Here is a 21,141-nt window from a genome sequence, read left to right as displayed (position 1 = left end):
TCAGCCGGGTCCCCCCCCCGCCAGGGCCCCCTCTCAGCTGTGGAGTCCTGCTGCGAGCAAACATTCTGCTCTGAGCGACCGGCTTTACAGTCGTGAGCAGGCTGGTGATTTGGCTGCTGCAGCAATGAGTTTGAGCTGGACTGGAGCCACACCCTTTCCTCTGAGCTAATAAGACCAAAAATGTGTGAGCCGTTGGCTAAGAAACGGGGAGCTGGCTCACACTCACTCGGCTGGGAGGGAACACTGGTCCCGCGGCCCTTGGCCCTTCCAGGGGTGGATGCCTGTGCTGGCCTCCCTCCGGGGACTCCGTCTGCCGCCGGTGTCCGGGTTGGAGCCCCTTCCCACCCACCGTAGTGGCCGCGGGCAGCTCCCAGGAAGAGCCCATCAGGTGGCTCTGCGGGGTGGCTGCCCAGGTGAGCGGGTCAACCGGAGGTTTCCTTTGCCCTGTTTCAGAAGGGCACCGCTGGCAAAAGCTGGGGCACCCCCACCCCCCCTCCCGCGGCAGCTTTGCCAAGGGTGCCCGCGCATGGGGGTGGGTGGGAAGCACCGTTTCTTCCCTTTATCTGAGACTTTGCCCCTTTCTTGGCCTCGCTCTTTGCACGGGCTCCAGGGAAGAGCCCTTCCCCTCAGGGACTAAGGATCCCTCCCTCCCATGGACCGTGAGCTGCTGTGACTGCCCGGGGAGAAAAGGGGCTCCGGGATGCAGACCCAGAGGCCACAGGGAAGGAGGGGCCCCACAAGCCGCCCCTCCCCTATTTCCCTGCGCCAGCTCCTCCAGGTCATTCACTCTGGGCCAGCTAGGGAAGGTCAGTTTGGGGCAGTGGGCCTTTGCTCCCCAGCGGGGACCTTGACACAGAGAGTCCTCCATCTTTCTGTGTTATACCTCTCTGAGGATGCCAGTCACAGCTGCTGGCGAAACGTCAGGTCCTACAGTGCCAAGACCACGGCCACACAGCCCGGAAAATCTACAGCAGCTAATGAACTCCGGCCCTGAAACCCTTCGACAGCATAGAGAGCAGGTTCTTTGGGCCTCCAGAGTATTATGAGTGGCCCTGTTAAAAATGGCCCCAGTTCACTCAAGGCCACTCCTGCACCTTCTTGAGGGCTTTCACAGTTCCGCAGGGCCTGTGAGACGGAGCTCTTCCACCAGGCCTTCGATTAGGAGCCGCTACTAATAATGACTGAATTGTTAAGGCCTTCTGTGTCAACAACATCGACAGCTCCAGATATTCTGGACACCGATCTTGGCCCTACTTTTGTTACCATCTGATCACGGCCTATAGGGATGTTACCCACCATCAGCGCTTTACCTGTATTTTTGTATTCCTGTATTTCTGATTTGTATTCCTGATTTGTTATGTCTCTGAGTTTTTATGATGTTGCATTGTGTCAATGCATCGGTGTTTTAATATTTTAACTTTTAATGTAAGCCGCCCTGAGCCTGCCTTGGCGGGGAGGACCGGATACAAATCGAAATAAATAAATAGATGGAGACTGCAGACGGTGCCTAGGGTGCCCCTGGGGCCCTGGGCCGTTCTCCTGGGGATGGGAGGCTTTTGTGGGGACCAGGCCCCAGAGCAGCTGCCGGGAAGGTTTCTGTAAGAAGGGCAGAAAGAGTTGGGTCTTTTTAGCCTGGGAAAAGGAAGGCAGAAAGGGGGCCTGATTTTAGTCTTCAAGTACCTGAAGGGCTGTCATGTAGAAGATGGAGCAGATCTGTTCTCTCTCACTCCGGATGGCAAGACTAGATCTAATGGGTGGCAATGTCAAGGGAGTCGATATACTGGCTAAATATCAGGAGAAACGTCCTAACTGTGAGAGTGGTTGAGCAGTGGAACAGTCTGCCTCAGGAGGTGGTGGATGCTCCTTCGCTGGACGACCATCTTTCGGGTATGTTGAAGGGCTCTCTTTCGGCGATGCTCCTGCAGAGTGCAGGGGGTTGGACTAGATGACCTGCAAGGCCCCTTCCAATGCTTAACGTTCTATGATTTTAAGTGCCCCAGCAGCCCCTGCTTTTTCCAGACCTGCCCTTCTAAACCAGGGCAAAGGAGAGAAGGACCCACATCTTCCGTTCTCCGTCGAAGGACCTTTATGGAATGTGTCTCCCCGTCCTTGTGCGGGCGTACATTGCCCTGGCCGTCCCTGGAATGAGTGCTGACTCAGGCTGCCGATGCCCTCCCAAGTCCAAAGTGTCCTCTTTCCACCTGGGTAATCTGGGTCTCGCCTGGCTTCTCTGAGGACCTGGGCTCCACGGAACGGCAAAGGTGACAGCAGCAGCAGCAGACGCCTCCTGCAGAAGCAGAGGGAAGGCAAGTTAGACTTCTCTTTGGGCCACTGGAGGCTGCAGAGGGCCACCCCAGAATCATCATCTTCCCTGAACAGGCGTTCCCGGGCGCCGGAAGCCCCCATGATTGGAGCTCCCCAAAGCTCACATTGACAAGTTTGCTGAACATGTTGTGGATGAAATTGGTAGCATTTAAGAACATAACATAAGAACAGAAGAGAAGCCAGTGTTGGATCAGGGCAATGGCCCTTCCAGTCCAACACTCTGTGTCACACAGGGGCCAGAAACTCCAGGGGCCATCACTGGGGCCAGGACACTAGAAGCCCTCCCACTGTTGCCCACCCCCCTCAAGCACCAAGAAGACAGCATCCCTTGCCCCAGACCGACCGAGAGTTCCTATCTGTACCTTGTGGCTCATAGCCACTGATGGACCTCTGCTCCATCTGCTTATCCATAAGATCATAAGAGAAGCCAATGTTTCGTCAGGCCAGTGGCCCATCCAGTCCAACACTCTGTCACACAGTGGCCAACAATACCAGGTGCCATCACCGGCTTACATTAAAAGTAAATACACGTTGATGGGGTCTGAACTGGCAGAGACTGATCAAGAGAGAGATCTTGGAGTTGTAGTGGATAACTCACTGAAAATGTCGAGACAGTGTGTGACTGCAATAAAGAAGGCCAATGCTATGCTGGGGATTATTGTAAACAGATCAGCCAATATCATAATGCCGCTATATAAATCAATGGTGCGACTTCATCTGGAATACTGTGTGCAATTCTGGTCACCACATCTTAAAAAGGATATTATAGCTTTGGAAAAAGTGCAGAAAAGAGCAACTCGAATGATAAAAGGGTTGGAACACTTTCCCTATGAGGAAAGGTTAAGGCGCTTAGGGCTCTTTAGCTTGGAGAAACGACGACCGAGGGGTGACATGATTGAGGTTTATAAGATTATGCATGGAAAAGAGCAGGTAGAGAAAGAGGTACTTTTCGCCCTTTCTCACAATACAAGAACTCGTGGGCACTTCATGAAATTGCTGAGCGGTCGGGTTAGAAGTGATAAAAGGAAGTACTTCTTCACCCAAAGAGTGATTAACACTTGGAATTCACTGCCACAGGAAGTGGTGGGTGCTACAAGCATGGACGGCTTCAAAAGGGAATTAGATAAGCATATGGAGCAGAGGTCCATCAGTGGCTATTAGCCACAAGGTATAGATAGGGACTCTGGGGCAAGTGATGCTCTGTCATCTTGGTGGGGGGGGGGGTCAACAGTGGGAGGGCTTCTAATGTCCTGGCCCCACTGGTGGACCTCCTGATGGCACTGGTATTTCTGGCCACTGTGGGATACAGAGTGTTGGACTGGATGGGCCTTTGGCCTGATCCAACATTGGCATCTCTTATGTTCTTATGTTCTTATCAGTGGGGCCAGATGACACTAGAAGCCCTCCCACTGTTGCCCCCCCCCAAGCACCAAGAAGACAGAGCATCCCTTGATAAATCCAATCTCTTCTTCTTCTTCTGTAGCTTGTGGCTTGGTGTGTTTTTTTAATGTTGTTTTCCTTTGCATAGTGAAAAGGTTTTAAGTCGCATGGAACTAGCTGCCCGTTCAGTGGGATTAAAACACAGGAACAAAGTAAACACACGCCTTGTTGCCAACTATACCATTTTGATGTTGGTTTGTGAAAGGATGGGTGCAGGAGACCCAGGGGAAATTGTTGCACATCATGCTCTAGTTCAGAAGTGCACAGCCTTGCCCCTATTTCTTCCAGTGGCTCAAGGGGGGGGGGAGGAAGTCATGCTTCTTTCCCACTCTTCTACTCCAATATTACTCTTAAAAGAATAAATGGGAAGAGATTTTCAATCTGAAGGTTACCAGGAAGATCCAGGGAGAAATCCACCTGCCAACCCCATTTGTTCCACAGATGATCCTCCGTGGCCTTTACAGGCCATTGACAGAGTGCAGCGAACTTCCCGGCAGTACAAGGCGTTCCCTCACCTGTACGTTTTTGGCACAGCCAAGTTCTCTATGTTTAAGCACACCATTGCAGCGTTTCTGTTTTTCACCCTAGCTGGTTTGCAGTGAGAGGGGAACTGATCAATACAAGACAGTAGAATATGAAGCTGTTCCTGCAAGGAAGCCAGAAATAAACAAAATTAAAAATTGGTCCCCTTCACCACAGACATCCCTCCTTTCAGGAATGATTTCCCTTGGATCACTTCAGTTCCCTTCTGGGTTTCTGAATGAACAGGCTGAAATGATGTTCCTCTAGAGCTGTCGCTAGCCGGAGAGATGCTTGGGAGCTGAATAATGCCCTCCTCCTTCCACATAGACATGGTCATAATACCTCGCTCCGGGCTGGACTGAGAGTCCAGGTTTATGCCCATTAAGTCCGGTTTATCTGGGTTATGCTTAGCAAACCTGTAAGACCATTCAGTAGACGTTATAATCAAAAGAAGCAGGACAGCTTGATGTGAAAACAGCATGTGGATGAATGTTGCTGGCACTTCTCTCATGGATGCCCACCTTCAGGTCAGAAATCCATCTTGGTCTTTAAAGCTCAGACCTCAACACAGAAATCAAAGCACCAGACTCTTACGCCCCGGGAAAGGGAAATCTCTTTTGACTTGCACCCACAAACAGCAACTCTAGCAGGAGAAGGGGTGTGTGTGTGTGTGTGTGTGTGAGAGAGAGAGAGTGCAGATCCAGGCATTCTAAAAATGTCTACCTTCGATTTCAATCAGTCAATCAATGAGTGCCTTCAAACAAATGAACCTAATCAAAGACTTTTTCCGCATCTGCAAAGTATGAACTGTTGGAGTTTTCTGCATCCCTGAGAGACAGATATCAATAACCTTTCTGATAATCTCTTTCAGTTGTTGTCTCTTTATAAAACCTGTTTAAGCAGCTCCACAGAGCATTTAACTCGTCAGCAAGAAAAGCAGTGAAGAGTTTATAAATACTGGAACCCTACTGATACACACACATATCTACATGCCACCAGCTACCATCCTAAACATACCAAACAATCTATTGTCCACAGCTGGGCTCTACACTACAACTGCATCTGTTCCAATCCTACAGACAGAGATTCTCACCTGAGGGATCTACAACAAAACTTCTTAGAGCTAAAATATCCATCAGATGATGTCAAGAAACAGATCAACAAAGCCAGCATGATACCCAGAGAAACCTGTTACAAGACAGGCCCAAAAGAGACAATAACAGAACACCCCTAGTAGTCCCAGACAGCTCTCAACTCAAAAGAGTTCAATGCATCATCAACAACTTACAACCTCTACTGGATAATGACAGTTCTCTTTCACAAGCACTGGGGGAGCAGACCTTTTCTTGCACACAGACAGGCCCCCCCCCAATCCAAACAACTCCTCACCCTCGATAATGCAACATCTACTTTGAACAGGGACGCTGGGACCAGAGCTTGCAATAAACCCAGATCGATGCCAACTGTGCTGCCACATCCACCCCAGACAAACACAATCACTGGACCTAACAACATCAACTACGCCATCAGGGGCTCATTCACCTGCTCATCTTCTAACATTGGAGATGCCGTTAAATGCCGACAATGCCCTTCCGTTCTCTACATAGGGCAAACAGGTCAAACCCTGTGCCAAAGAATAAATGGACACAAATCTGACATCAAAAATCACAAGATTGAGAAACCTGTGGAACACTTCAGTCTTCCAGAACATTCAACGGGTGACCTCAAAGTAACTGTTTTATTGCAAAGGAACTTCAGGAACAGACTGGAAAGGGAAACTGCTGAATTACAAGTTATTACCATACTTGGAACAATAAACCTGCCAGGACTTAACAGGGATACTGATTTCTTATCTCACTACATATGCTAATCTCATTCAGTTGTTACATCTGGATTCTCACCAAGAAGGGCTATACATCCTCTCTATTTTATTGTATTTTTTATTTGGAATAGCAGACTGGAATAGTGATTGTGAATAGCAGAATGTAATGTAATTTGGAATGGTAGATTGGAATGTATTTCTCGGGTCTGGTGACAGAGGAGGCATAACATCAGGAGGTCCAGCAGTGGGACCAGGAAACAGGAAGTCACATGTTTCTCATGTCACCAATGTTCTTTAGATGTAGGAAGCCCGGGAATTTTCTCCCTGATCTAGGGATTTGATTGGGACTAAAGTGTCAAGGTGTATTACCATTTTATGGCTTCTCTTCCCGTCTTTGTTTGGTGTTCTGAAGAAGAAGAAGAGCAGCCATAATCTCTCTTCTAGTTTTGTCTTTGTAGAGTAAGGATGTAGCCGATTTAGCTCTGTTGTTATTTTCATCCCAGTTACCCTTCCCATGCTAGAATTTAGTAAAAATTTTATATTTTAATCACACATGGATTCTGAGTCTGAATTATTTTACTTTGGCTCTGCTAGACTATCTTATCTCTGCTAAATACCATTTTTTAAATATCTCACTATCACCCAACAGCATGCCTTGCCCCAGAGTCCCTATCTATCCCTTGTGGCTAATAGGGGCCACTGATGGACCTCTGCTCCATATGCTTATCTAATTCCCTTTTGAAGCCGTCCATGCTTGTAGCCGCCACCACCTCCTGTTGCAGTGAATTCCACGTGTTAATCAGACTTTGGGTGAAGAAGGACTTCCTTGTATCCGTTCTAAGCTGACTGCTCAGCAATTTCATGGAGTGAACATAAGAACATAAGAGACGCCAATGTTGGATCAGGCCAAAGGCCCATCCAGTCCAACACTCTGTGTCACACAGTGGCCAGAAATACCAGTGCCATCAGGAGGTCCAGCAGTGGGGCCAGGACATTAGAAGCCCTCCCACTGTTGACCCCCCCAAGCACCAAGAAGACAGAGCATCACTTGCCCCAGAGCCCCTAGCTATACCTTGTGGCTAATAGCCACTGATGGACCTCTGCTCCATATGCTTATCTAATTCCCTTTTGAAGCCATCCATGCTTGTAGCACCCACCACTTCCTGTGGCAGTGAATTCCAAGTGTTAATCACTCTTTGGGTGAAGAAGTACTTCCTTTTATCCATTCTAACCCGACCGCTCAGCAAGTTCATGGAGTGCCCACAAGTTCTTGTATTGTGAGAAAGGGAGAAAAGTACCTCTTTCTTTACCTGCTCTTTCCCATGCATAATCTTATAAACCTCGATCATGTCACCCCTCAGTCGTCTTTTCTCCAAGCTAAAGAGCCCTAAGCGCTTTAACCTTTCCTCATAGGGAAAGTGTTCCAACCCTTTTATCATTCGAGTTGCCCTTTTCTGCACTTTTTCCAAAGCTATAATATCCTTTTTAAGGTGTGGTGACCAGAACTGCACACAGTATTCCAAATGAGGTCTCACCATTGATTTATATAGGGGCATTATTATATTGGCTGATCTGTTTTCAATACCCTTCCTAATAATCCCCAGCATAGCATTGGCCTTCTTTATTGCAGTCACACACTGTCTCGACATTTTCAGTGAGTTATCCACTACAACTCCAAGATCTCTCTCTTGCTCAGTCTCTGCCAGTTCAGACCCCATCAATGTGTATTTATATTTAGGATTTTTGGCTCCAATGTGCATCACCTTGCACTTGGCCACATTGAACCCCATTTGCCATGTTGACGCCCACTCGCCCATCCTTGACAGATCCCCTTGGAGTGCCTCACAATCCTCACTGGTTTTCACCACCCTGAACAACTTTGTATCATCCGCAAATTTAGCCACTTCACTGCTTACTCCCATCTCCAAATCATTAATGAACAAGTTAAAAAGCAGTGGACCAAGTACTGATCCCTGCGGTACCCCACTGCTTACCACCCTCCACTGAGAAAATTGCCCACCTACACTCACTCTCTGTTTTCTATGAACTAGCCAGTTTTTGATCCATAAAAGGACTTGTCCTTCTATCCCATGATTTTTGAGCTTACTTAGGAGCCTTTGATGAGGAACTTTATCAAAAGCTTTCTGGAAGTCAAGGTAAATAATATCTATTGGATCCCCCTTGTCCACATGTTTGTTCACCCCCTCAAAGAACACTAACAGGTTAGTGAGACAAGATCTTCCCTTACAGAAACCGTGCTGAGTCTGCCTCAATAGGTTTTGTTCATCTATGTGCCTACTAATTCTTTCCTTAATAATGGTTTCCACCAATTTACCCGGTATCGACGTCAGACTGACTGGCCTGTAATTTCCCGGATCTCCTCTGGAACCCTTTTTAAAGATGGGAGTGACATTAGCTACCTTCCAATCCTCAGGAATGGAGGCAGATTTTAAGGAAAGATTACATATCTTTGTCAGGAGATCTACAAGTTCACATTTGAGTTCTTTCAGAACTCTCGGATGTATGCCATCTGGGCCTGGTGATTTTTCAGTTTTTAAGTTGTCTATCAGTTTTAGGACCTCCTCTCTCATCACCTCAATCTGACTCAGGTCTTCCAACACCCCTCCTGAAATCAGTGGTTCTGGAGTGGGCAAGCACTTCTCATCTTCCACAGTGAAGACGGAGGCAAAAAATGCATTTAGCTTCTCAGCCATTTCCCTATCATCCTTCAATACTCCTTTTACCCCTTGGTCGTCCAAGGGCCCCACTGCCTCCCTGGCTGGTTTCCTGTTTCTAATGTATTTGAAGAAAGTTTTATTGTTGGTTTTTACGTTTTTTGCTATATGCTCCTCATATTCCCTTTTTGCCTGCCTGACCTCAGACTTGCATTTTATTTGCCATAGCCTGTGTTCCGTTTTATCAGCCTCACTGTGACTAGCTTTCCACTGCTTAAAGGAATTCTTTTTACTTTTTACAGCCTCCATTACTCTGTTTGTTAACCATGCAGGCTTTTTCCTATACCTGTTTGTGCCTTTCCTAACCTGCGGAATATATATTTTTTGAGCTTCTAGGATCGTAGTTTTAAATAGATCCCAAGCTTCCCCAATTGTTTTGACCCTTTCTACTTTTCCTTTCAGTTTCCTCCCCACGTGTCCCCTCATATCAGAGAAATTACCCCTTTTAAAGTTAAAAATGGTTGTGTGAGTCTTTTTGGCCAATTCTCTATTTGTACAAATGATGAACTCAACAACATTATGATCACTGTTTCCAAGCGGTGCAATCACTTTTACATCTCTCACCAGGTCTTGAGTGTTACTTAGGACCAAATCAAGGATCGCCTCTCCCCTGGTAGGTTCCGTGACCATCTGCTCCATAGCACAGTCATTTAGAGTGTCTAGAAACTCAATCTCTTTTTCCCGACTAGAACACATATTGACCCAATCAATGTGTGGGTAGTTAAAATCACCTATTATTACACAGTGTTTTTGTCTAGTTGCTATCTTTAAGGCATTCATCATTTTATAATCCTCCTCTATCTTTTGATCTGGTGGGCGATAACAAACTCCCAGTGTTAAGTTTCCTTTTGGCCCCCCTATTTCAACCCATAGAACTTCCAGAAGCGAATCCAATTCACTTAGCCTCTCAATCTTTCTAGACTTTATACCCTCTCTGACATACAGAGCTACCCCACCTCCAACCCTTCCCCCCCTATCCTTCCGATATAATATATAACCGGGAATCACTGTGTCCCACTGATTTTCCTCATCCCACCAAGTTTCAGAAATACCCACAATGTCTATTTTTCCCTCCGACACCAAGCACTCCAACTCCCCGATTTTACCTCGGACACTTCTAGCATTTGTATAGAAACAGCTGTAATTTCCCTTACAAGTTAAGCCTGCATCCTTCCTCTTGCTATCTCGAGTCGTTGTCCGGCAGTCCATGTCACCAGCCATGGCCTCTGTGGACAATTTCAATCCACCTCCCTGTAGAAAAGCAACCGGTACCCCCTCACCTCTCTCAGATGAGCCAACCCGAACCAGAGACTTTTCATCTCCTGTCGGCTTTCCCCCAATATTCAGTTTAAAAGCTGCTCTGCCACCTTTTTGATTTTAAGTGCCAGCAGCCTGGTTCCTTCTCGGGACAAGTGGAGACCGTCTCGCCTGTACAGCTCCCTCTTGTTCCAAAAAGTATCCCAGTGCCTAACAAACCTGAACCCTTCCCCCCTACACCATCGTCTCATCCACGCATTGAGACTCCTGATCTCTGCCTGTCTCTCCGGCCCTGCGCGTGGAACAGGTAACACTTCTGAGAAGGCTACCTTGGAGGTCCTGGACCTAAGTTTCCTGCCCAGCAGCCTAAATTTCTCCTCCAGGACCTCACGACTGCATTTCCCCACATCGTTGGTGCCGACATGCACCACGACCACTGGCTCCTCCCCAGCACTATCTACCAGCCTATCTAAAACACGCGTAATGTCCGCTACCTTCGCACCAGGCAGGCAAGTCACCATACGGTCAGTACGCGGGTTCGCCACCCAGCTGTCTACCTGCCTAAGGATCGAATCACCCACTACCAAGAGCCCCCCTCCCACCCTGCTCAGGGATGGTTCCTTGGTGCAAAAGGAGAGCCGCTCACCAGCTGGGGAAGAGGTCCCTTCTGAGGGCACATTCCCCTTATCCTCAGCATGGTGCCCTGTTTCCCCTAGACCCTCATGCTCCCTGACAGCAGCGGGGCTGCCAGATCCAGAGTGGGACGAAGCTAACAAGTCCCCGAGAGTCTTTTCTGTGTGCCTAGCTGACTGTCTCTGCTTCTCCAGGTCAGCCACCTTGGCCTCAAGGGAGCACACACGTTCCCTGAGAACCAGGAGCTCCTTGCACCGAGGACACACCCAAGACTTCTGCCCAGTGGGCAGATAGTCATACATGTGACACTCCGTGCAAAACACTGGATAGCCCCCAACCCCCTGCTGGCATTCTGGCTTCATAATTCTTTTAAAATAAATAAATATAATCCCCCTTTTAAACCCTTGGTATTTATGTGGGTTTTGTTATCAAGTCAAATTATTTTACGGGAAAGACAAAGAGCCTAGGGCCTTGTCTTTCTGGCTCTTTTTGGGCTTCTTACAGCGCCCCTAGTCTAAGAGTCCCTAGGCTAAGAGCCACAGGCAAAGAGCCCTTTAGCTCACCCTTCGGCTCGTGCCAGAGGCTCGTGCCTCTGCCAAGGTGTTTCCTTAAATAGAGGCCTCCCCCAGCAGAGGTCAGGCAGCAGCTATTCAAATTCAAATTCACCCAGGCACTCAATCACAGGCAAAACAATGCCCCTTCCACTTCCTCTCAATTACAGGCAATCCCAGTCAAACAATGCCCGTTCCTCTCCCACACTCAATCAGCCAGGGCTCTGCAAGAACTCTAAGTGCTTCCACACACTGCAAAACACAGTTTTCCCACAAAATATCCTTAGCTGAATTCTCTCAGCTGAAAGCAAGTAAAAGAAACCCACTCACCTCTCTCACAGCTCTCTCTCCTGCTCCTGCTCAGAGCTCAGCTGGTCTCCTCTGCCTCTGGCAAGGTGCTTCCTTAAGTGCCCACGAGTTCTTGTATGGTGAGAAAGGGAGAAAAGGACTTATTTCTTTACCTGCTCTATCCCATGCATAATCTTATAAACCTCGATCATGTCACCCCTCAGTCGTCGCTTCTCCAAGCTAAAGAGCCCCAAGCGCTTTAACCTTTCCTCATAGGGAAAGTGTTCCAACCCTTTCATCATTCGAGTTGCCCTTTTCTGCACTTTTCCCCATGCTCTAATATCCTTTTTGAGGTGTGGTGACCAGAACTGTACACAGTACTCCAAATGAGGACGCACCATCGATTTATACAGGGGCACAATGATCCTGGCTGATCTGTTTTCAATTCGCTTCCTCACAATCCTGCTCGGCTTCCCACAGGCCTTCCACTCACCATTTTGCTCCAGCCCCCCAACTCCTCTTACCAGTCCCCCTGGCTCTGTGCTCAGCCATGGAGCTGGGTCCCTTGGCGTGGGGGGAAGAGGGCCGTGTGAAGGGACCCCCCTTGCCTCCTGGGTTCCAGGCTCCAACCAGTACTTCGACGGAAGCACTGGTCAGACACCGGAAAAAACCCTCCTGGAAGCCGAGTGGATCCGTCATCCCCTGACAGTCGACTGTTTATACTGGACCTCCAGCCATGCAGGGCAAGAAGAAGAAGAAGAAGAGGAGATTGGATTCATACCCCGCCCTTCACTACCCAAAGGAGCCTCAGAGCGGCTGACAATCTCCTCTCCCTTCCCCTCCCCGCAACAGACACCCTGTGAGGTGGGTGGGGCTGAGAGAGCTCTGACACAAACTGCTCTTTTTCAAGGACAGCTCTTGTCAGAACCATGGCTTGCCCAAGGTCATCCAGCCAGGTGCAAGTGGAGGAGTGGGGAATCAAACCCGGTTCTCCCAGGTTAGAGTCCGCGCACCTTAACCACGACACCAAACTGGCTCACCACAACCAGCCATGCCTTCGACCAATGGTAATCTGACCACAGCATCGGCTGGGAGTCCAGCCCCATCACCAGAGGTCTCGACAGTACCAAGACGCTGAAATGAAATCCAGTGCATCCAGTCCTTTTTCATGCATTGGGTCCATAACCACCCAAGGGGGACCACGGTAACCGTGGCAGCTGTGAGAGCTGTGCTGGGGGGGGGCTGCTGCCCTTCCTCCTTGCCCCCCCCCCACTGCAGGGAGGCCAGGATCTGGCAAAGGGTCCCACCCCACCCGCCATCCACGGAAGGAGGGGAGGGGCAGTGTTATGTACGCGAACTGCCACCAGGGGTCCGCGGCTACAGTCGGGAGCAGGAACCCGGGATCCTCGTTCCCCCAGCATTCACCAATAGGAACTTTGGCGGGAAATTCAGACCCTCCAACGGGACTGTGGGTGTGCTGGGTGGGTGTGTCTATAGTTGGCCTTGCAGGGCCGTTTGGCAGTTCCTGTGTGAAGTACAATAAACGTGTGTGAACGCATGTCGTTGTCCGAGTCCTCCATGCGGTGAACCCAGTACTTTACAGGCAGGCTCCCTGTGTGCGGCCCACTGGGCCTGGGGCAGCAATTCCCCCTGGTGCGGCCCAGCAGAGTGGAGCAGGAAGTACTGATTTGTGGTTGGAGCTGCTCAGGGGCCAGCGGTTCCGCTCGGTGCCCTTTCCTGGGAGTCAGAAGATGTAGCCGAGGCCCCGTGGGGGGGGGGGAGGAGAGGGGGGGGGTACCGGCCCTGGGGGGGGGAGGAAGGGGGGGCTCTCCCCCCCCCCCTCCGCATCACTCTCTCCAGAGGCCGGCCCCTTCCCACTCCCAGGCTGTTATCAGAGACCAGCCAAGCCACTGTGGAGTTTGCTCCTGGCTGGGCCATAAAACGGGGGCAGGTGGCTGGAGGGGTATGTGGGGGGGGGGCGGAGAGAGCGTCCTCCGTGTGAGATGGGAACAGCCTGTACCAGCACGAAATGCCAGGCCCAGCGTGCTGCCGGCAGGGGAGGGGGGAGGGGCACTGCCCCATCACTGCCCCCCCCCTTCCTCTCCTCTGACTGGCACCAGCCGCTCTCCAGCCGCTGACAAAGAGGAAGGCAGCGGCATTCGCTGGAGCAGCCGGGGGTCGACCCGAGGGCCTTCCGCTTGCCCGGTGCCTGTGCTGTGCTCGCCCCCCCCCCAATGCATGGCAGGAGTCCAGGAAGACACGGCCTTCCCCTGCGTCACTCCGCCGGCAAATCAGTTGGCGACTCTGGAGGGCAGTGTGCACACATGCAAATGCCCGTTGTTAAGCTCAACTCCTACTTGTGTACATTTAATTATCTAAGCACGAAACACTCTTCAATGAAAAACAACCACCACCTCTGTTTTTTTTACTTGTGGGGGGAGAGATGTCTCTTAGGACGCAAGGAGGGACGTAATACATCCGCAACCTCGTGATCTCGACACACAGATTTGGAAAGTTTCAATGGACTTTGTCTCTCTCTCTCTCCCTTGTTCTATTGTTCATACTGTTCTGACAGAGATTGTTGTTGTTTTCCATTGCAGAGTCTTTTGTACTTAAGATAATTACATGTACACAAGTATGAGTCGAACTTAACAACTGTATTTGTATGGATATATAATGCTTGCTGATGAGTGTTGTTGCTCCCTGAGGTCTACTCTGGAGGGCAGCCAGGACTCCCGGGTCTCCAGCCCAGGAGGAGGAGGAGGAGGAGGCATCTCCGTCAGGGCCGGCTCACCCACTAGGCGAACTAGGCATTCGCCTAGAGCGCCGGGCCCTAGATGGGGCGCCGAACTGCGCCTCCCCCCGCCAAAAGCCCATACGCCATTGCTCTCCCAGCAGCATCATGTGGGGCGCGAAAGGGGCCGACAAAGGTGGGTTGTGCCTTTCCTCGCTCCTCCCCGCTTCATCGTGCATATGCCCCCCCCCGGAAGCAGCCTGCCCAATTATTGTTGCAGCCCGTGGGGGTAGGCGGTGGGCTCGCTCTTGGCGGGTCACTCTCGGCTAGGGCTGCGCTCTGGCCCCACCTCCCCTCCTGGGCCCTGCTCCTGAGGCGGCGGGGTGAGAGGAGGGATCGAGGAAGGAGAAGGCGGGTCTGCGGCATTGTTGACTGGGGGTTTGGACGGGGACGCCCGCTTCCTTCCTCTGCCTCGCTGTGATGAAATCCCTCTGTTCCCCCCCCCCCCCCCCCCCCCCCCCCCCGCCCTCAAAAAAAAGAAAGCGGCCGGCCTGGTGAGGTTGGAGCACTGCCCGGCAGAGCTCCATGCAGGGAGGGGGCGCAGCCGAGGTGGGCCAGAGGGAGAGGCGAGTGGGGCCCCCGGGAGGTTTCGGGTCGTTGGGGCTGGTGCGCAGACGACCACCCTGCTTGGGGCGGCCACGGCTCCCTTCCCAGGCGCCAGAGCCAGGGAGGCCGGTTGCCGTGCTCCAGTGGAGGATGGCAGCAGAAGGTGAGTCCAGGCAGCGGAGAGGCCAGCTGGGGGGGGGCAGGAGAGAAGTTGGACTTCCTTCTCTCCAGGCCCTGCCTGGAGGTTGGCAACCCCATCATTGGGCGCACGCGGGGGAGCACCAGAAGGTAGCCCTGCCTAGGGCCCAAAAGACCCTCGGGCTGGCCCTGATCTCCGTCTTCGTCCTTTCAGTGGGAGAGGCCCAAGACCAAGATGGGCGGCCGCCATGTTTGTCTGCAGCAGCCGGAAAGAGCCCCTCGGGTGGTGGCCAGGGAGGCCCGTTCTTTGGGAATTGCCGCTCACTCCTCCAGAGGGCCGGCCCTGACTCACGAGAGCGCCTCCCCCGCCGCCACCGAGCCTGTCAGTCCTGCAGGGGCTCCTGGACTCTGCCCCCTTGCTCCTTCCTGCTTGGGGCCCTTCCACGCGCAGAGAGCAGGGGCTCTGCATCTCAGCCAAAAGGCCGGGCGTCAGGACGGAGTCCCGCAGTTTGCTTCCAGGGTGCCAACTCAAGTTCGGTCTCTCCCCTGCACAAGTTGTCCCAGGGCTTCATGGGGAAAGGAGTCTCCCGCCCCAGAGCAACTTGTTTTGCCCGCCCCCCCACTTCCTCCCACTGAGACCCCTTGCCTCTTGCTCTGCCCTCGGAGGGAGTGGGGCCCACTGGCTCTCTCTCTGTGATGCCCACTTTACCCCCTGAAGCATCTCTGAGCTTCCACCAACCCCCCACCCCCACCCACTCTTTGCTTTCCAAGCTGAATTTCTCTGGCATGTTTTTGAGCCGAGGTCACGGGCTTTGGCTCTGTCCGGGCCTTGTCCCGCTGCCAGGTGGCATACCCTCTCCGGGCACCCAGGAGGTCTGTGCCAGGCACCTGCCCCACGGCCCCGCCTCCGGCCCGGCTGCAGCCAATCGCCTCCTTTCGGCGGCCGGCCCCTCCCTCCCTGCTCCAGTATGACTAGGGCTGCCGGCAGGAGAAGTCCTCAGTGCTGGGGCCAAGGAGACGCCACCCAGGAGCCTGCCCGCCCGCCCGGTGAGTCGGCCCTGCGAGGGCACCCCTGTGGGCAGAGGGGTCTGTGGGGGATGGATGGATGGGGGGCCCCTCCCGGCTCAGCTCCCGGGCTGCGTCCAGAGACGGGTGTGTGTGTGTGTGTGTCACATCCAGAGCTGCCACAGCTGGGCCCCACCTGGGACGTTCTGGGGAGGGCACCCAGGAAGGCTCCTCACGGAGATCCCGGGGTTTGGGGTGTGTGTGTGTGTGTGTGTGTCCGTGTCCAGGAGTGGGGAGGACCAAAGGCACAGGGGTCTGGGCCGTCCATCGGGGGTCTGGGCGGTGGGGGGGGAGACGTCAGAGGCTCAAGTTAAACTCAGACACGACAGGGAATCCAGGTGGTGCCCCAAAGGAAAGGGCTGGAGGCCTGCGGAACTGGGGGGTTCAGAGGAGCCGGCCACAGAGGGCTGAGCCCTTCCTGCCTCGAGGATCACCAAAGGCTGGTTTTAAAGGCCCTCCGGTGGTGGTGCGGTGGTGGTGGTGGTGGGGGGGGAATGCAGGGAAATGGAAGGCTATGGGTGCCAGTACTGATTTAGAGGCAGACGATCCTCTCCCCCCCCAAAATGTGTTCCTTTCCCTCCCTGCTGTGCTTGCCGGGATCAGGCCCTGACCTTCTGTCGAGGGGGGGCCCCCCTCCGGTGACGGAGCCCTGCAGGATTCCTGGCCCGGGGGGGGCCAAGGGGCCTCCTCTCTGCCTTGGAGGGGGGCCCCTCCAGAATGGGGTGGTGGTGGAAGCAGTGCAGAAGCTCCCGTCCAAGCGGGCAAGGGGGTGGGGAGACAGATCTCACGCCGGAATGACCTGACCCAGGAGCCCCCAGCCCCAAACGCTGTTTTGCACCCTGTGGAGGAGAGGCAGGTGGAGAGGAGGCAGAGCGGTGGTGGTGGGGGCTCTGAATAAGGGCAGGCGGACGCCAACCTCCCCCCAGGCCTGCCCTACAGCTCAGCGGGGGGGCAGGTCTTCCTGGGGGGGGGCAGCATCAGAGAGGGCACCTCCCTTTCTGACCCCACCTCTCGGGAAAAGGCGTGGGTTGTCCCTCTGCCTTGGGTGGCCTCCTTGCATCCCTCATCTCGGTAGGGCTGCCAACCCTGCGTGATCCCAAGCGAGGCTGCCGGGGGTGGCAGAGCAGTCCGCGGGGTGACCGCAGAGGGGCACCGGATCCCAAGACGCTTTCCTGGCCGCCTCCCAAACGCCCTCCTCCCAAATGCCCTCCTCCCAACCCCAACTCATAAGGATCCCAGCGAGGGTTTCACCGGGAGCTCCCCCTCAACACCAGCAGGGACATCGGTCTGAACCACCCAGAGATTTAGAGTCAGCAGAATCATGTGCTCATTTAGATACGGGCAGCAGAGGTCCTGCAGCAAAGAGCCACCTACTTGGTAATGTTTGCTAGAAGAAGGTGTCTAATGGCGTAGTGCCCCCCCCTGCAAAGCCTTTTGCAAAGCCGCTCGGTTCTTGAGCGAGCCGTCAGGGAGCCGCAGAGGCAGGCAAGAGGCAGGGCCACCTCCAAAGGTCTCTTGCCTCGGAAACTTCGGGGCGGGGGGGTCGCCAGAAAGCTGCCCCTTGATGGTTAGAAAGAAGAAGAAGAGATTAGGTTTATACCCTCCCCTTCACTACCCAGAGGAGTCTCAGAGTGGCTGACAAGCTTCCTTCCTCTGCGGCGTCAGACTCACCAGCCCCGGTCCAGAATACTTCATTTGTCCCAAACTTATAAAAAAGATAAATTCAATACAAACCAGAAGGGGTTTTCTGGCTCTTTAAGGACTGCTTTACGGTGGCCCCGGCTCCCGAGGACTAGAGCCCCCTTTTCCTGACACAGGAAGACAGACCTCGGCTGTGCGGCCTTTTTGAGAGCCCAAAGGGTGCGAAAGGCAAGCAGACCTGGCCTGGGCATCGCTGGGCCAAACCCCAAATGACTGCAAGCGGGCGGGGTGTGGGGGGGGGAGTGACCATCTGGGACACAGGTTTCGGTCCACCAGCACTTGGACCACAATACATCTGTGAATCTTGTTGGTCTTCTTCTTCTGCAGATTTTCTCTCTGCTCCCTGTCTGAAAAGGGTCCAGAGCAGTGTTCCCTCTAAGCTGAGCGAGGGTGAGCCAGCTCACAGTTTCTTAGCCTCCGGCTCACACATTTTTGTCTTGGCTCAGGAAGGAGGGGCTCCAGAGCAAACTAATTTACGCAGCAGCCAAATCTCTCGCTCATAGCTTTAACGCCAGGAGCTCACAAAGTAGAATTTTTGCTCACAAGACCCCACAGCTTAGAGGAAGCCTTGGTCCAGAGCCAGGTATCATGGACTACTCCCCAACTCGAAAATCAAGACTAAACAGTTTTTTCTATTCAAACTGTTTAGTGGCAGAGTTATCAAGGATTTATCGATGAAAGGCTGTTTATCCGCTTTTAAATCTGATAATACAAACAAGTAAGGTGTGAGTTCCATTCTTGGAACAACCACCAGCAAACCTCCACACCCAGAGGCAGGCGTCCTCTAAATCCCAGAGCCAGGAGGCAACCTTGGGGGAAGGCCTCCACTCCCCCACCCCCACCCCCGTTGTTGCCCCTCCAGAGGCAGGATGCTGGACTAGATGGACCTTCACTGGCTGCTTTTAAAGGCGCAGGACCTCGGCAGGAGGACTCTTCTGTGACCGTTTCCATTAATGCTCAGAGAGTGAAGCAACCTCCAGTGGCCCTTTTAACACCCACAGAGTTCCATTCAAGGTCCCCAAGAGGCACCCACACAAAAGCTTCTTCTACCCCAAATTAAACTTTGTGGGTCTCAGAGGTGCCTGACTGGACCTGAACGTTGCTCTGCCGCTTCAGACCAGCACGGCGCCCGCCCCCGCCCCCCGCCCCTCTCCAGCAAACCGGGTCCACTGAGAGTTGGCCTCGAGGGCTCGAACTCTTCCTTAACAAGCAGAATCAGTAAGAGAAAGAAGTCGTCAGCAGCCGCGGCGGCCTGAGGGCAAATTCCACAGAGCAAATGCAACAAGGAGACAGGCAGGGTTGCCAGCTCTGGGTTGAGAAATCCCTGGAGATTTGGGGGTGGAGCCTGGGGAAGGAGCCGGGCAAGGTAGAATGCCCGAGAGTCGTCCCCCCCCCCCGAAAGCAGCCATTTCCTCCTGGTAACCAATTGCTGTAGGCTGCCGACCAGCTCCCCGGGCCCCACCTTGAGGCTGGCAGCCAGAGAGAGAGAGGGGGGGGGGGGGGGGGTAGGTCTTCCCCCCCCAGGTGCCTCTGGTGTGCTGCCCCCCCCCACCCTCTGTGACCACCCCCCCCCCGCTTTCTCCCGCAGGGACCAGAGTGGAGATGTGGGGCACCTCAGTGGCCACCGCCGTTGCCTTGTTCAGCCTGCTGGTGGGGACGACCTCCGGCTACCCCACACCGCCCGAGGCGGCCGCGCCCCTCTTCTCCGACTTGACCCCTGAGGAGCTGAAGGCTGTCCGGCACTTCCTGATGAGTCGCCCGGAGCTGGGGCTCCAGCCCAACCAGGGGGGGACTCTGGACAAGAACTGCCTCTTCCTGGTGGAGCTCCTGGCCCCCAGGAAAAGCCAGGCCTTGAACTACCTGGATTCCGGGGGGCCCCGCCCAAGACGCCGGGCCAAAGCGGTGGTGTTCTTTGGGGCCGAGGCCAACCCCAACGTCACCGAGTACATTGTGGGTCCTCTGCCCACGCCCACCTTTTACCGGCCTTCTGGCTCACCCGTGGCCTACACCTCGAGGCCCATGAACCATCTCGAGTACCAGCTGCTGTACAGCACCATGCAGACGGCGCTGGCCCCGCTAGGGGCGTTTCTGGAGGACGTCTCTGGCTTCAGACTCGAGCCCTGCGGCGACCGGTGCTTCACCTTCACAGACGTGGCCCCCCGCGGTCTGGAGCCAGGCGAGCGTCGAACGTGGATTCTACTGCAGAGGTTTGTGGAGGGCTCCTTCTTGCACCCGGTCGGTCTGGAGCTGCTGATTGATCACAGGCCTCTTGATCCAGTTGCCTGGAAGGTGCAGAAGCTCTGGTACAATGGGCAGTACTTTGACAGCCCCGAGGAGCTGGCTGAGAGATACACCCAGGGCCAGGTGGAAATTGTGCGCCTGCCCGAGCACCCACAGCACAGCCTTTTCTCCACATTTGTCCCTCGTGGAAACTTCACCACAGGCCCCCCCACAGACACGCATGGCGCCAAAATATGCGAAACAAGCGGCCACCAGTACTACGTGCGCGGCAACTGGCTCGAGTACAGCGGCTGGAGCCTGGCCTTCCGGCTGCGCTCCTCCACTGGCCTGCAGCTCTTCGACGTGCGCTTCAACGGCGAGCGCGTGGTTTACGAGCTGAGTGTGCAGGAGGCCGTTGCGTTCTACGGTGGGAGCTCACCCGCCACCATGCAGACGAAATACATAGACGTCGGGTACGTGATGGGCTCCCTCTCTCACGAACTGGCTCCCGGGATCGACTGCCCGGAGGTGGCCACCTTCCTGGATGCCCACCACATGCACGACACCGACGGGCCCGTCCGCTACCCGCGTGCCATCTGCATCTTCGAGCTGCCCACTGGGGTGCCCCTGAGGCGCCATTTTGACAGCAACTTCCAGGGTGGTTCCCACTTCTACGCAGGCCTGGAGGGCCACGCGCTCGTGCTGCGCACCACCTCCACCGTGTACAACTACGACTACATCTGGGACATCATGCTCTTCCCCAACGGAGTGCTGGAGACCAAAGTCCACGCCACCGGCTACGTCCACGCCTCCTTCTACACGCCTGCGGGGCTCCAGTATGGCAACCGTATCCACAGCCACGTGCTGGGCAACATGCACACCCATCTGATACATTACAAGGTCGACCTGGACGTTGCAGGTGAGTCTTGGCCTGGCTAAAGGACCCCTGAGGGCACACGCAGTCCCTCTTTCTCGAGGAGTGGCAGGGCGCCTCCCACGCCTGAGTCACGCCTGCCAGGAAGACCTGTGGGGTGGGTTTCCAGGCCCAAGGGGGCGAGTCCTCTGCAGCCAAGCCCACTATTGGACCCACGTTCGGGGGGACCT

The 21,141-nt window shown here is 53.8% G+C and overlaps 1 protein-coding gene across 1 annotated transcript in view; it reads left to right on the top strand.

Annotated features, from left to right (window-relative positions):
- The first annotated feature begins 15,063 nt into the window (after window positions 1–15,063).
- AOC1 (amine oxidase, copper containing 1) overlaps window positions 15,064–21,141 on the top strand; it is a 9,482-nt gene continuing 3,404 nt past the window's right edge. The window contains exons 1-2 of the mRNA XM_015408619.1: window positions 15,064–15,076; window positions 19,406–20,956. Coding sequence (XP_015264105.1) covers window positions 15,064–15,076; window positions 19,406–20,956 — 1,564 coding nt within the window. The remainder of the gene's footprint in view (window positions 15,077–19,405; window positions 20,957–21,141) is intronic.

This window comes from Gekko japonicus, unplaced genomic scaffold (genome assembly GCF_001447785.1).
Source record: "Gekko japonicus isolate JY-2015 unplaced genomic scaffold, Gekko_japonicus_V1.1 scaffold1794, whole genome shotgun sequence".
NCBI classification, from domain to species: Eukaryota; Metazoa; Chordata; class Lepidosauria; order Squamata; family Gekkonidae; genus Gekko; species Gekko japonicus.
Note: the sequence above shows the minus strand (reverse complement) of the source record. Positions and strands in the feature narration are given on the sequence as shown.